Raw genomic sequence first — 16,616 nt, 5'->3', positions numbered from 1 at the left:
ATATTATAATTAAAAATTAAAATTATACAGTGTCCCTTCAATACTTTAAGTAAAATTTCGAATTTAATGACTGAAGCAATGAAAATACAGCAAAAAGACACCATGTCTTTAGTTCCAGTTTCATTAGATCCGGTAGTTACCATTCCCATATATGAAGTTCTTAATGGGCTTAGGCTAGATGAATTGACAACACACGAAAAGTTACTAAATAAAGTAAATGCAGTAATGGCAGATTATAAAACCTCTATAGAAAAAATAAAATCCGAAAAAGATAAAGCAACATCAATTCAAGTGGTCAATATAGTAACATATGATATTCAAAACACCCTATCCTATCCTACTGAAATAGAAAAAGAAGAAGGGGAACGAAAAAAAACGATGAGTAAGAGATGAATAATTAACTATATTTTATAAATGGTTTCAAAATGATTCCTTGAACACTGTTAGGATAATGTCAAATTATGTGATGGTTTTGTTATACCTAAATCTTTATATGTGTCTTTCACTCTCTTTTTTGTTCTTGGTTACCTGAAATTTCACAAGTTATTTTTGCATATTTATCATTAGTTATAGGGTGAACAAGATTTATATCTCTCCTTTTTATTTTATTAGCTAACCCTTTAGATCTACCAGGTTTTCTTTTAGGTGCTGGTGATGGCGACTTTCCTCGTCTTGAAGAACGAGGGTTATATTTTTTAGTTGGAGAAGGAGATTGCCTTTTTCTTCTTCTATTAGAATTTTTTCTTTGTCGTTCTCTACTTTGGCTACGACTCTTACTACGACTTCTACTCCTTCTTCTACTCCTACTGCCACTACGACTGCGATTTCTATTTGTTTTTTCTTTTTTTGGTAATTCCTGTTCCTCCTTCTCCTCCTTCTCCTCCTCCTCCTCCTCCTCTTCTTCTTCTTCATCATCATCAGAAGTTATAGGTACGGGAGGTTGTGGATTTTGCATATATGGAGGAATATAAGAGTGGGAAGTCTCTAGGGTAGGCGTTGGTGGTGAAGTGACCGTTGCTATTTCTTTACTCTCTTCACTTCTTCTTGGAGAGATTAGTATGTAGGTGTTATTTTCATTTTTCATATTATATGTAGTAATGTATATTGATTGTATTTAGAAATTAAGTATTGTATATCTTCATTAGTTAATCATAATTCGTTTCTATTATTTAAATTATAATAGTGTTCATACTTGCCGATAATACATATTTTCTGTCAGGACTGAGTTTAGTGTTTGACCAATTTTTGACCAATTTTAGAGTTTCATGATAGCGGCAAGGTTCCCTATCAAGCGCGAATAAATTCAGCTTGATTCATACTTTTTTAATATAATTATAAAACAACTTCTACATCCATAGCAACTAAAATAGCATCGGTCGTAAAAACTCCTTTGTCATATCAGATAAATATAGATTTTGTGGAGTGACATATTTTCATAACTGCATAGCCATAAAGTGATATTTCATTAATAAGATTATTACGAGAAACCATGGCTGTATTTATAAATGCTTTTGTATCCATGCCTTCCAAGAAACAAGTGATTTATAGAAAACCTTGAAGCATTAGAATCAATAATTTCTCTTAGACTATTTTGTAACGGGACAGCATTGTATATATTGCAAAGAAATTCTGAATAAGTATGTTTTTTTTTTTTTGCAGATTTAAAAAAATCTAAAAAATCTTGAAAGGTAATGCTGATACAGTTTTTGTTTGCCAAGTTAGATGACAATCTTTTCTTAAACTACAAAATACTTCATATGTTTTTATTGAACCTTCTTTAATGGCCATATTAAATATAGCTTTATGAATTTCTTCGGATATAAGGCCGTATAAAGAATAAAATGTCTGGCGTTCATTATGGTCAGAAAGTACCCTAAGTTTTTGTTGTGTAATTATGTTATACTTTGGATGAACTAATCATTCAAGTTCATATTTGCTCATTAACGTTGTTGCTAGAATAATGTGGAGACAATCTCCATCAAAGTCTGCATTGTTACCAGCAACAATTGAAGTTGATATAGCCATGCAACTATATTCCCAGGTTGTTTTCACACTGTGAAATCTCACACTTTTCAAATCAAGCGTTGGATATCTATGACCTAAAACACACCTAGGATATCCTAATTTCGCATAAGTTGGACGTGGAAGAATGTATTCATGAAGTTGTAAAAAAGACCTTGGGACATTGACCATTCTCGCAGATAATACATATCTACGATTATAGCACATAGTTCGAAATATGCTATTTTCTCCTCCTCTTTCACGAGAAACGAGAGATCCGTACTTAGTTTTAACAGAGGCCATACTAGAAGGAATAAATACAGATGAAGAATTTTTTTCTAACCCTACAGTTTTTTTATATACAACCAATTGGTTTATTGATTCCCACAAAAAAGTCTAATGGCGGTACTATCAAATTTTGCGTTAATAGTTTCATAGAAAAATATAAGTTATCGTAACAGATAATTCCTTTTTCAGAATCTTTTAATGATTCAAAAATATTCTTAATTAGATTTTTATTTCCATAGTTGTTATTATTGATGGTGTTTTTGCGAGTTTTCAATTTTAGTTGGATTTTATTGTATTTCATATATTCTTTATATAAAAGTTCGTGTGAACCTTGACATTTTTCATTTTGAAAACCATTAACTCTTTAAATTTTTCTTATCATTGGTTTAAATTTGTTGTAACAATGAAAACAAGATATTATATTAATGTTTGAACGCTTTGCATTGAAAAATGTTAAACAATTTGAATAGAAACATCTTGGACACACTCATAAGAAATTTATTTATATTTCTAAAAGCAGCTTTGGATAATATTCCCAACTTAGTTAATTTCAAACAATTAAAATTTCTTTTACGATAAAAATCATTATCATTATCACTTTTTTTCTTTTATGTAGCGAAATGTTTTCTACAACACCAATGTAAGTGCTTATGGATATTTCGGGCACGTGAAATTTATAACAATTATTTATTTTCTATCCTAAATATACTAGATTAATAGAAGTTGTTACTCTAGCCTCATTAATATTTAGAAATATAAATCAAGGGGTGACCATGTTACTTGATTGATTAATGTGATATATATATATATATATATATATATATATATATATATATATATATATATATATATATATATATATATATATATATATATATACATATATATATATATATATATATATATATATATATATATATATATATATATATATATATATGTATATATATATATATATATATATATATATATATATATATATATATATATATACATAATTATTTTTTTATATAAATTCAAGTATATAGGATACGAATAAGCAAGTCTGTGAACGATAGAAGAATAGAATACGATATTGATAATAACTATGATGTTTTCCATATTGAAAAATTCTTATTTTTCATTGTTATGGCCACCGATAACTACTTTAAAAACACCACTTCTATCATTATTCAATGATTATCATATTCCAAGTTGGAAAATTAGAAACGTAATAACTAAAATCTTGGAAATTAATAGTAAATTATTATATATATATATATATATATATATATATATATATATATATATATATATATATATATATATATATATATATATATATATATATATATATAGTAAAGTATGTTCCTTTTACCATTGTTTGTAGGATAGGTTTCAATAATAGATGTAAAATGGAAAGTATATATCTGACATTTGATGTAAAATTGAATCATACAGTAATTGCTTCATATTCTCATTGATAAATTTTGCCTTTAGGTATGGTAAAGTGCAAAATGACAAAAATGATATCTAATCCTATAACAGAAATAGATGAAGAAACACATTGTAAATCTGGTGACGAAAAACGCATAACAATTGAAATCTTTAATGTATCTAAAAATATATGTACATATATGTTGTGTCGAGTGTTAGACTCAACAGAATCAGTTCTGCTGTTATTAGTCGTCGGATGATGTCACATGAAAGTACTCTTATTTTATTTCTTGATTCTTTGATTTTCAATATATTTAATATTCGAAATATAGATTTATTTCATCATTGGAATTTGTTATTATTGTAACAATATAAAGATGTTTCTTATATAATTAAAATTATCCACTTTTCCTTGAAAACAAGTTTCATTTGTTTGGAAGTTGTGTTCGGAGTTCTGATTCGACTTCAACATTAATTGTATAGAGAATAGCAGGTTATTGAAGATATTAATAATCTAGTTATTGTATCATTATACTGTTATTCATTATCTTTTCCATCTAGAAAAATTCCCCCTGTTAACTACCTTACGTCCATGTATTTATTTCATAATTGTATCAAACATACGAACATTGGCTTAAAGGTTAAGGTTTGGGAGAAATCCCGACAATTTTGTTGTGTTATTACAATCGTGCCCGAGAGAACATCTCGACTTATTGGCACCTGTTGTCGCCGGGTGATTTTAGCAGTGAATTTATTATATTAACGTTAGGGGGGTAGGTGAGTATGTTGTGACGGTCCTGTTCGAAATAATCATCTATTCCAGTTGATAGTATAGTGTCCTCATCTGAGGATAGTACATAGCCTACCTCTAGTTGTGTTGGCTTACATGCCCTAGAGGCCATTTGGGTAATTTTGTATATTATTACATCGTGTGACTTCGCACAAGAAATATATGATTTCCTATAGCAAATAACGAGATTTAACCGATTTTGATGACCATTTCAATCGCAAACAAACACATCAACCAATTCGGTTAGTTATAAGTTGACGAATTGGTTGATGTTATTACAGATGAAATGAATGAGAAAACCAGTTAAATCACGATATCTACTATAGAAAATCATATATTTCCTGTACGAAATCACACAATGAAATACAATACAAATGAACCATATAAATATTAACACTGTGGACATATATACTGAGAAAATATATAAACAACAGATGTCGGGGACGATAACATTAGCAACGTTACCAATGGTTGACAGAACTACCAACGATGACGAATGGTACACAGTGTTACCAACGGCACGATGACATTACTAGAGGTAGAAATAAATTTTTCCATACGTAAACTAAATAATACTACCATAAAACTATTACACAATAATTAAAGAGTACCAAAAGGCCACAGAACCTAACAAACCCACCTAACCTTGCCTAGAAGTACCCCGGTCACAAAACACATATAATAAGAATGGGGGAATGACTTACCTTGATACACAGTACTACCAACGGAGACGAATGGTACACAGAACTACCAACGACAGGGTGGCATTACTAGAGCTAGAACTGCTAAATATCTCCTCAGATATATTCAATAATTTCTCCATATAACTGGTACGAAATATATAAAAAGTACAGAAAGGCCACAGAACCTAACAAACCCACCTAACCTTGCCTAGAAGTACCCCGGTCACAAAACACGAATAATGACTATTGAGGAATGACTTACTTTTATGAAGGAAACGTCGAAACTTGCTGGACTCGGAAGGAAGAGACTGACGGATTAACTTCTATGACTGGGATGTGGATGGTTGGGGGTCATCGGGGTCTTGAGGGTAGGGGGGGTCGATTGTCTGATGTTGTAAAGGAGGGTAGAGGCGACTGGCAGTAATGAAAAAGTGGTGCAGCAACGTATGACGAGGATAGTAGTGGGTGAAAAAGAACCTGGAAAAATATTGCTTGAAATGTTCAGTCTTGATTCCAGGCCTCTGAACCCACTCCTTCACTTCTCTCCAGAGACGTTCTATATTTTGAGTATGGATGGTTGGGTCTAGGGGGTCAACGAAATTCTCCGAATGATTAATCGACTTATGAACGTAACCAATTTCCGATAAAGAGTTGTATGCAGCCCACTTATCACTCATAATAATACTACCACGTTTAATATACTTCTGGATGAGGGGAATTAGAGTAGCAGAATCTCGTTTAGTAGAAAGGGGGGGAACTAAAGGGATAATGAAAAATTTCTTGGTCACACGTTCAATACCCCCAAAGACCCATATGGCACTTAACGGTCTACCACGGTTGTATTTACATTTACCAAAATGAGTTTCGTCTATTTCAACAGTAACTCCATCACCACCAATCGCCTCTTGATTATCGAAGAAGTATTCTGTAACCTCCGAACAGAAACTTCTCCAATCCACACTAGTCTTTGAAGATATGTCTATACCATCCATGAGGGTCTCATGGTCCGAATGTTTATGCAAAAACTGGTTCGCCCATAATATTATCTTCCATGGGGGTAGCCGACTTTGGTCCAAAAAAGTACCTTTATAGGCCGTAACAGTATACCCACAACGACGTTTCTTCTTAGTTTTACGGATGGTGGTTACAGTAGAGCAATAAAACCCGTGAATGTCTGCCCTATAAGATAAAAGCGCACGACACTTGGGGCAGTTTAAACGTTGAGGAATAACATTGTGAGATTTAAGAAAATGATCAACATAACCTGAATTATCAACAAAATCACCATGGAATTGAGCCACTGCTTTTAGATACGGAATGCTGCAACCGGTACAAGTTTCTATAATATGTTCCATCTCAAAATACGGGAGAAAAAACGCACTAGTAACGAAGGACGAGTAACTAGGTCAAAGGTTAAAACGGGAAAGGCAGGGGAACAATGGGTCGGAAAACAGCGAATACAGAGATAAAGGAAGGGGGGGGGTAGGGAGATATCTGAATAGGCCTAGAGTGATGATTGGTTTAGGGAAAAACAACGAACAAAAGAGGGAAAACATGAATGAACTAAATACGGAAACTAGACGAAAGAAAAGTTTTATAAGACACAGAGGAGAGAAAAGGAACTAACCAACAAAAATAAATACAAACAATATAGAAAGATGAAATGGAATGAACGGTAAATAATAGTGAATGGGAATATAAAATGAGGAGATCATACCGAGAATTAACTGGATAAAAAAACTAGTCCAGGGTAAGTATTCATGTGAAACCGGGAAGGGATAAAGAAATAACCCAACAAATAAAACCAATATAGGAAGGTAAAATGGAATGAATGATAAATAATATAGAATGGGAATAAAAAATGAGAAAATAACACTAATAAAAAGAATAAAGGGGGAGTGGAAACTCCTGTGCAGGGGGGGGGGATATATGCGCAGGTCGGAAACTGATGAAACGAACGTACGTACAAATGGGAAAGGAAATAAAAAAACAAATAAACCCAATATAGGAAGGTAAAATGGAATGTATGATAAATTATATTGAATGGGAATATAAAATGAGAAAATAATACGGTAATAAAAAGAGTAATAATGGAGAGAAACTCCTGCGAAGGGGGGTTATATAAGCGAAGGACGGAAGGTGGGGCGAACGAACAAACGAACAAATGGGTGCTAATGTTAGCATGAAACGCTAACATTTGATCTACATCAGGTATGGAATTCTAACATTTAATCTACATCAGGCGTTGGCAGCACTGGTTACTGTATTACTACAAGAAATAACCTTTGAAACGGCTCCTCCCAAATATATCCAGGTATACTGATTTGTCTTTTTCTACGGTTATAATAAATACCAGAAAGAAATGTATAGAGAAGAAAAGGACTGAATTACGGTTATATATCGGTTCCCCAGGAAATAACAAAACAAATAAACCCAATATAGGAAGGTAAAATGGAATGTATGATAAATTATATTGAATGGGAATATAAAATGAGAAAATAATACGGTAATAAAAAGAGTAATAATGGAGAGAAACTCCTGCGAAGGGGGGTTATATAAGCGAAGGACGGAAGGTGGGGCGAACGAACAAACGAACAAATGGGTGCTAATGTTAGCATGAAACGCTAACATTTGATCTACATCAGGTATGGAATTCTAACATTTAATCTACATCAGGCGTTGGCAGCACTGGTTACTGTATTACTACAAGAAATAACCTTTGAAACGGCTCCTCCCAAATATATCCAGGTATACTGATTTGTCTTTTTCTACGGTTATAATAAATACCAGAAAGAAATGTATAGAGAAGAAAAAGACTGAATTACGGTTATATATTGGTTCCCCAGTATGTTTTCCCCACCCAAAACCCCGAGTTCCCACTGGGGGTCCCCCATTATCGTCGGATATAGATGTATATATATTTCTGTAACTATACATTTGCGACGGGAACGAGTGTTATTTTCGAAGGGAGCGTAATTTTTCCTATAAGAAAAAGTAGTTGGAATACTAGGATACATTGAGATGTAATAATATACAATGAAACCAATTGTTTATTTTTACAGTAGTCTGATTTAGGCTATACGGCGTGGTACTGTTGCCGAGCATCCAAGTTCACATATGATAGTTTGACCTTTGGTTAGGTTAAAACTAACCCACATCCTATGTCCAATATTAATGCATAGTTTAGGTTAGTGGTCTAACATGTTAGGCCTAAGGGCGTGGTTGTTAGGCTAATACCCATGCGACTATTAGCGGCCCTAAGGGGGGCCACGGTAGGTTACAATCAATATCTTATTTGCTGACCCATTGCAGTTCTTATGTAAGACTAATATGAGAATAAAGTATATATTTATAGTATCAGGTTAATAGACTGATAAGCCTATTAGCCTAATATCAACCTTTCCTTTGCAAAGTAACCTACAATTATTCATCCATTTTATTACATTGTTATGTATTGCTTTGATTTTCCTTTTGAGGACTGTAATGGGTGGGATTTCTTTCTATTTTGTCAATATGCAATGTATGCCAAATTTATATAACAGTTTTAGTGGCATGATGCTTTGTGGTATTTGTTTTGTTCTTCCAGGAACAATTATTTAATTGGGTTTTCCTGAAGGATACATGTAGATATTGACCTTCTTAGCATTATAAGGTATGTGAAAGAGACACTTGTTGATTTGCCTCACCCCCTTTTACTAGTTGCCTAATGGAAATGTTATCCTTCATCTTATCCGAGTAACATTAATTCTTTGTATTTTATTGTGTAGTTGAATTATCTAACTTTCCTCCACAGTAATAAAACAAAAAATGGTCCTTCGAACCGGATATGATAGCTTGTTCCTTAACGTTTTTTTGCAACCCTTTGAATTATTGGCAATTTTCACGTCACTTTAACATATTTCAATATTATATATTTATTTGTCTTTGAATTTGTGATTACCTTACTCTTGTTAGATATGTATTATATGTTTATTGTGCAAAAGTTACTATAGATATAACAATGGAGGCTGAATATAGGTCAATGGCTAGCTTGCGTGGTCATATCACGAGAGGTCTAAAGTATATGACCGATGCCCAAACCAGTGATGCAGGAGTTCGCTATTTAGAACTTCAAAGTGCTTCTTTAGAGAAAATGTGGCGAAATTTCACCGGTTTACTAAATTGCCCGATGTACTGGGCTGATCACAAGGCCTTAAGGGCTAGCCTCTCAAAACCATTCAGGAAATAAGTAGAATACGGCTATATTTTAACAAATTTATTATAAAAATGATCATCTGATACGAGAGAAATATAAAAAATAACTGATTTTGAGCGAAGCGAAAAATCTATTTTTGGGTGAGATAGCCATGGCGTCCTGATGGAAGTTTCCTTTTTGGTAGCTTCCTTGGGTATATCACTACTAAATATTCCCAGAGAATTTAACCACAGGTTATCACAGAATTCTAACTTCTGGAGCGAGTATCCTAAAGGTTTCCCTTTTAAGATATCGTATATCAACAGGGGACGCATGTATTAACGCGCCACATAGCTATCTACACCCCAAACAGAGTTAACACTTCGGTGTGTAGGGGCGGAGAATAGCTGGGGAGCCGTTCCACAGCTAATCTCGTTCGTGGCTACTTTTGGTACTCGAGACGTAAACAAACGGGCGCCATTGCTAAATGACGTCACGTCCGTCCTCATCCTGAAGCCAGTTGCTTGCCGATCGCCATGATACAGCAGAGCAGGGTGGGACCTGAAAAACTGGACGAAGTAGCAGGGAGGGTCCATCAGGACGCCGTGGCTATCTCACCCAAAAATAGATTTTTCGCTTCGCTCAAAATCCGTTTTTTGGGCTCAAGCCATGGCGTCCTGATGGAAGAATACCAGAGAATCAATGTATCGTGGTAGATTTTCCCCTATTTGAGTAAGTGCCAAGGGCTTTGAACAGGGTAGCATAGTAATCTTAATAGAAGAACCGTAGGGAAGAGACCTTCCTGCCCCCCTGGCAGTGAAGTTCCCACGGGCCATGCCGAGATCAAAGTGGTTATCGAAGGGCTATTCACCTTGCTAGAAGAACCTGAAGAACTTGGAGACAAGACTGAATGGTTGGCATTCATATAGGAACATTCTCAAGAGCAGACGAGTGGTGGTTAGGCACTGTATGTAGAGGAGAATTGTCTCGTCTCTAAGGTATGAAGAGAGTAAGTATTCGTATTGGAATATTACATTGCATAGGTGAATATATAGTAAGGGTTGAGACCTTAGTATCTTCATTACCATAAGAGGAAGGGGATAATAAAACTATGACAGACATGTATTTCATAGGATAAGTAGGAGCGGATTGAGACGCACGAGTAATAAAATAAGAATTTTATTTCACAATTGCAGAGAAATTAAATGAATTGCAATAATATGTAAAGTTAATTTACAACAAATTATAATGTACATAGTAATAAAGACTTGCTCTTGAATCTGAAAGGGAATTTTAAATTTATTAGTAGGCACTCGTTCTCGAGGAACGTCTGTCTTTAAATAAAACACATCATGCTCTAGGCATGCGGCACTCGTGTGACGACTATGACATTTCACCTGTGATAAGAACAGTTATAAGAAAAGCGCTAAGTGTTTTCGACATCACTACGTATCACTCGAGGGTCAACATAGGCACCCGAAGAGTTAGAGTCCCAAGTAACTCACTGTTCTATGCAGAGTTAGGTGCAGGTTTCATAACACTACCTGCGGCTACCACAAAATGTTTGACTTCGTGCACTTGTTTCACATAATGTTTGAAGAAAACACGCGAGGACTTCCAGCCTGTGAAACTCTTAAGGCTTTCGAAGTCCATACTCTGAAAGAAATTCAGAGACGATGCAACTTTTCTAGGATCGTGACCGGCGGGTGTACTGTCAGGATCCGCTCTGCGAATGAAGTAGGTGATTTTCGCTCTTAGTTGTTTCAGTGACAGGTCGCTGCCCGATGTTTCTCCTTTGAAGAGTTGTCCTCCACCAAAGTCCGAAGTTCTGCGAAGATAGACCTTGAGGCTCTCTACTGGGCATAGAGAGGCATCTTCCTTCAGGGGGCATATTCTCCAAGGGCCCCATCTTTTGGTGGGTAATTCGTTTTTGGCGAGAAACGTCGGATCCGGGAAGAGGGTAAGGTCTCCTGAGTCAGTAAACAGGATATGACCCTCTTCTCTTGATAATGCCACTATTTCGCTGACTCGGGCTCCTGAAGCAAGAGCAAAGAGAAATATAACTTTCTGAGTCAGATCCTTGAGAGGGCATGAATCATTATCCAAGTTGGAGGCGAAATGGAGCACCTTGTCCAATGACCAGGAGATCGGTTTCGGTGGGGGTGCTGGGCGTAGACGAGCGCATGCTTTCGGCAGTTTATTGAAGATGTCGCTGGACAGATTAATTTGGAAGGCATACAACAGTGGTCTAGTCAAGGCCGATTTGCAAGTAGAAATCGTATTGGCTGCCAAGCCCTGTCCATGAAGGTGAATAAAGAAGGACATGCAAAAATCAATGGTGATTTCCGTAGGATTTTTTGCCTTGACGAATGAGACCCATTTTCTCCAAGATGATTCGTATTGCCGTCTTGTGGATTCGGTCTTGTATTCCTCGAGGAAGTCTAGACTTTTCTTCGAGATCCCAAACCTCTTCTTCGCGGCTAGGGAGAGAAAATCATGAGATGAAGGTCCTTGATTTTCGATGATGAAGCGAAGACAGTCGACTTCTGTACTTGCTGGGAGAGAACTGGGCCCGGGAGAGGGATCAGCGTGGGCTGCAGCTCCAGGACCAGGGGGTACCAGTTGCTCCGGGGCCACTTGGGAGCCACTAGGGCCGCTGTCCCTTTGAAGGTTCTCAGCTTGGAGAGGACTTTCAGCAGAAGGTTGGTGGGAGGGAACAGGTAGATCTTGGACCATCTGTTCCAGTCCAGAGACATGGCGTCCACTGCCTCTGCCTTGGGGTCCTCCCACGGGGCCACATATCGAGGAAGTTTATTGTTGTCGCTCGTTGCGAAGAGATCGATCTGAAGTTCCGGGACTTGGCGAGAGATGAAGGAGAATGATCTTGTGTCTAGAGACCATTCCGACTCTATCGGGCTTGTCCGAGATAGAGCGTCCGCTGTCACGTTGCGGAATCCTTGTAGGTGAACTGCAGATAGGTGCCACTTCTTCCTCTCTGCCAGACGGAAGATTGTTAGAAGCACCTGATTTATCTGGGGCGATCTTGAGCCTTGGCGATTGAGACATCGAACTACCACCGAGTTGTCTAGGGTTAGACGAATATGGATCGAGAGAGGCGGGGAGAGTTTCTTCAGTGTTAGAAGGACCGCCATGGCCTCCAAGATGTTGATGTGAAACGTCTTGAATAGTGGAGACCATGTGCCTTGAGCCTGTTTTTGGTGGGAGTGACCTTCCCAACCCTCCAGCGAAGCGTCCGTGTGGATGTTGAGTGATGGAGGTGGGTGTTGAAGAGGGATGGACCTTTACAGGGCCGTCGCTTCCGACCACGGCTTGAGGAGAAGTCGAAGTCTGTTTGGGAGCCGTCTCTTGAGGTCTCTTCAAGCGATGGATGCAGAACGTCTCCAAACTCCCGCGGCATCCTTTAGCTGTGCACGAAGCACTGGGTTTGTCACTGAGGTGAACTGTAGAGAGCCTAGAACACGTTCCTGCTGGCGTCTTGAGATCCGTTTGGATTTCAGTAGTCGCTTGACAGACCCTGCTATTTCCTTCCTTTTCTTCTGGGGGATGGAAAGGCGGTGTGACTGAAGGTTCCACTGGATTCCTAACCATTGGAACTTCTGAGCTGGAGAGAGGCGAGATTTCTTCGCGTTTATCTTGAATCCCAGGTGTTCTAGGTACTGGGTGACTTTGCTGCAGGATTTTAAACAATCCTCTGGCGATGGAGCCCAGACTAGCCAATCGTCGAGGTAGGCCATCACCTGGACGTCTCGGAGGCGGAGCTGTTGTACTATGGCGTCCGCCAGCTTTGTGAAGATCCGAGGGGCCACGTTGAGGCCGAAGGGCATGGCCCTGAAGGCGTAGCTTTTCCTTTGGAGTCGAAATCCTAGGTAGGAGGAAGCGTGATGGTTCATTTGAACGTGCCAGTAGGCATCCGCCAGGTCTATGGAGACCGTGTAAGAACCTCGAGGCAGAAGGGTCCTTATCTGTTGAAGAGTCAGCATCTTGAACTTGTCGTTCGCTATGAACTTGTTGAGGGGGGATAAGTCCAGAATGACTCTGAGTTTGTCGGAGTCTTTCTTGGGGACGCAAAACAGTCTCCCTTGGAACCTGGTGGACTTTACTCTCCTTATCACCTTCTTGTTCAAGAGTTCTAGAACATATTCTTCCAGAAGGGGGGTTGATCATTGGAAGAATTGCTGGAAGGTTGGGGGTGGTTGAGTCCAACTCCAGCCTAGACCTTTCCTGACGATGCTGTGTACCCAGGGATCGAAGGTCCAACGATCCTGGAATTAGCGGAGTCTTCCTCCCACCGGAAGCACTTCATTGCTTCTGGTGTCCCGAGGGCTTACTGCCTCGGCCGCTAGCTCCCTTTCCTCCTCTGCCTCTGGAGGGACGGCGAGATGCGTCTCTGCTTGCACCCCTGTTTGAGCCTCTACCTTTGGGACGAAAGGTAGTTGTCTGTTGTTCAAAGGCAGGGGTGAAAACCGGTGACTGGGACAAAACCGGTTGGGTGACCAACTGAAAGGTCTGTTGTGGCTGAGCAGCCACTTGGGGAGTAGCGGGTCCCGGGAACTGCCGTCTCTGTTGACGTTACTGGGGTTTTTGCTTGGAGGATTTCCTCTTAGGTTGAGGGCCATCGTCCTGAGAGGATTTCCTCTTTTTTGACATGCCCCACTTGTTGAGAAGGTTCCTATTCTCAGTGGCAGCCTCGTCAGTGATCTCTTTCACAAGATCGGAGGGAAAGAGGTGTTTACCCCAGATGTTGGAGGAAATCAGCCTCCGGGGCTCGTGTCTCACAGTGGCACTTTAAAACACGAATTCTCGACAGGCTCTCCGAGCCTTCATGAAGTTGTACAAGTCCTTTACCAGAGTCGCCATGTGTGATTTGGCGAGTACCATGTAGTGGTCGGGGACTCTGGTGTCACCAGCCATGACGTCAAGTTGTACTTGGAGGGACATGGATGCTGCAAGCCTTTCCTTCGTGTCTTGTTCCCGACGAAGGAGATGGTCATTGAGTTTCGGGAGGTCCTCGTTAAACTGACGTCCAGCTACGTCAGGATCTAACTTTCCCACCACGAAGGTATGCTGGGTATCCTTCCAGTGTCGAACGTCGGGGGGAGTCACCATGGAGAAGGGTCTGCACTCCTCCAGTGCAGGACAGGGTTTCCCTTCTTCCACTGCCTTGTGGCACGCAGCGAAGGCCTTTTCTGTGAAGGGAAGGACTGCGACGTAAGTAGGGTGCTTCTTGCTCAGGGCCGGAAGCTTAGAGCAGGTAAAACCCCTACTTTTGAACGCGTTGGCTAGCATAGCCTGAGCCTTCGGGAGATCGAACACTATCACCTCCTTGGGTTCGGTCTCTTCTTTAGAGGCAGGTTCAGAACGAAGCCGGACGTAACACTCCGGGTAAGCCTCAAAGCTCGGGAAGAACTCCACTTCTTCCAGGGGATCCGTGCCGATCTTATCGCTGATAAAGATCCTGCCGGTCGCGATAACCATATGCTCAGCATACCTCCAGGGGTTGGCATGTGAGCATGCAGGGAGGTCCTTAACCGAGATCCTCTTCGGTTCTTTGGACCCTCCCATGGACCTGATGAACTCGTGTGTCACTTGAAGCTTCTGTTCCATAAGGGCTTCTATCATACGGAACATCTCCTGGGCGGATGGGATGGGATCCGGGGTAGCGGAGGTAGACGGGAGAGACACTTCCGTCGGTGTAGGAGTAGGGGCGGGGATGGAAGGCGGAGTGACCTCCTACTCCGACTCGGTGTAATCCACCTGGTCCTCTTCATCTTCCGCGCCTTGGGCCATGAGGGTCCTCTCCGTGTCCTCCGAAATATCCGACATACGTTCATCGTTTTCGGCATCCAGGCGACACTCGTGCATGGACTGGGCCATGACGACATCGGGTTCCACCCTGATCTGGACGGTGGGGATCTGATCTTTGGGGACCACAGAATCTGGGGAAGCCTTTGGGAACAATAAGGCCCTCATATCTTCAGTGGCAAGGTATGGTCCAGTGGCGTTCTTCTGGAAGCCACGCACCCACTTGCGTAGCTTATCTCGAGAAGCGTCCCTAATCTCCGCTGAGGGAGGGTTATTAAACGCATCGACCAGGCGATCCTGGCAGACCGTACAGTTCTGCGGGTCCCAGAACTTCAGATCCCCTTTCTTGTTGGCACAAGGGGCGTGGGTCCTACACGCCGTGTGTCCATAGAAGTGCGGGCGCTTCACTGCACAGAAGCTGTGGTCACACTTCATTTGCTCCTCCTGTAAGAGAAAGAGAACATGAGTATGGGGGAGTCATAAGAATGACTCTTAAACTAAAGTTAAATATTAATTAATTAATTTTAACTTGACATTAGGTGTGATGCACAGAGGATGGGCTGAGAGAAGGAGAAAGATACATACTCCGTGTAACTCGCCCGGCTGGTTACCGTGACCTTCACCCATAGACAATCTGCTGTGAACGAAGACACAGGATAGAATACAGTATGGAATGCCCGTAGGGCAGTGTGAATTCTATTGGAAATTGTCAAGGGTATACGGCTAGGACTGAGACCACTCAGACACTAGAATTGGGAACTAGAAGATCCCATAGGGTAACGGTTTCCGGCAACCAGCCGTGCTAAGATACACACAGCATGCTGGAAATCTGTGATATGCAAGAAGACAGCATGTTTACTAATAGAACGGTAAGATAATACCAATCCATTTACGTAACCAAGTCATCTGGGTGCGATGTAGGGCTATCAACATCAGATGATAGCTAGTAGAAGGGGTTGCAAGTCGTCTTGACGCCTCCGGAAGGATCCGGCAGACCGCCGGCACGCCGGAGGCCGCTCCAGCAGAGTTTCTGGCATTAAGGAAGACAACATTTAGAAGTCAAGAGTAATACTAGGGTGGCGGCACCCCGGCAGGGAGCGGCGGTTCCGGCAGCCGGAGGTAGCCGTCTTGGTGACAGGGGCAAGGATGGTTATAGCAGAATTGGAGTGCCGGCAGTGGATGCCGGCACTCGAAGGGACGGCCGGTGGACGGACGACTGAGGCTATTAGGAAGGAGGGAAGGCCATCGGCTAGCGCCGGCGGCAGGCGGCAATCCCCCGGCACGCGGGGGACTGGCGGCACAGAGGGTAGGGGTAAGTCACCAAGGTAGGAGGTGGTTATCACCGACAGTAGAGGCGGCAAGGGACTGGCACCCGGATAGAGAAAGAGACAGAAGGGGGGATGTAAGGGTACGGTCACGGACCCCAGGACATCCCACCTGA

At 40.3% G+C, this 16,616-nt stretch overlaps 1 protein-coding gene across 1 annotated transcript; it reads right to left on the bottom strand.

Moving 5' to 3' along the window:
• Nucleotides 1-502: 502 nt before the first annotated feature.
• On the bottom strand, nucleotides 503-15,247 carry LOC137620965 (luc7-like protein 3). Its single transcript, XM_068351407.1, has 2 exons — nucleotides 15,108-15,247; nucleotides 503-1,043 (listed from the first exon to the last, which is right to left on the bottom strand). Exons 1-2 carry the CDS (start codon nucleotides 15,245-15,247, stop codon nucleotides 503-505), a joined length of 681 nt encoding a protein of 226 aa, XP_068207508.1.
• Nucleotides 15,248-16,616: the final 1,369 nt, after the last annotated feature.

Source organism: Palaemon carinicauda, chromosome 27 (genome assembly GCF_036898095.1).
Source record: "Palaemon carinicauda isolate YSFRI2023 chromosome 27, ASM3689809v2, whole genome shotgun sequence".
NCBI classification, from domain to species: Eukaryota; Metazoa; Arthropoda; class Malacostraca; order Decapoda; family Palaemonidae; genus Palaemon; species Palaemon carinicauda.
Note: the sequence above shows the minus strand (reverse complement) of the source record. Positions and strands in the feature narration are given on the sequence as shown.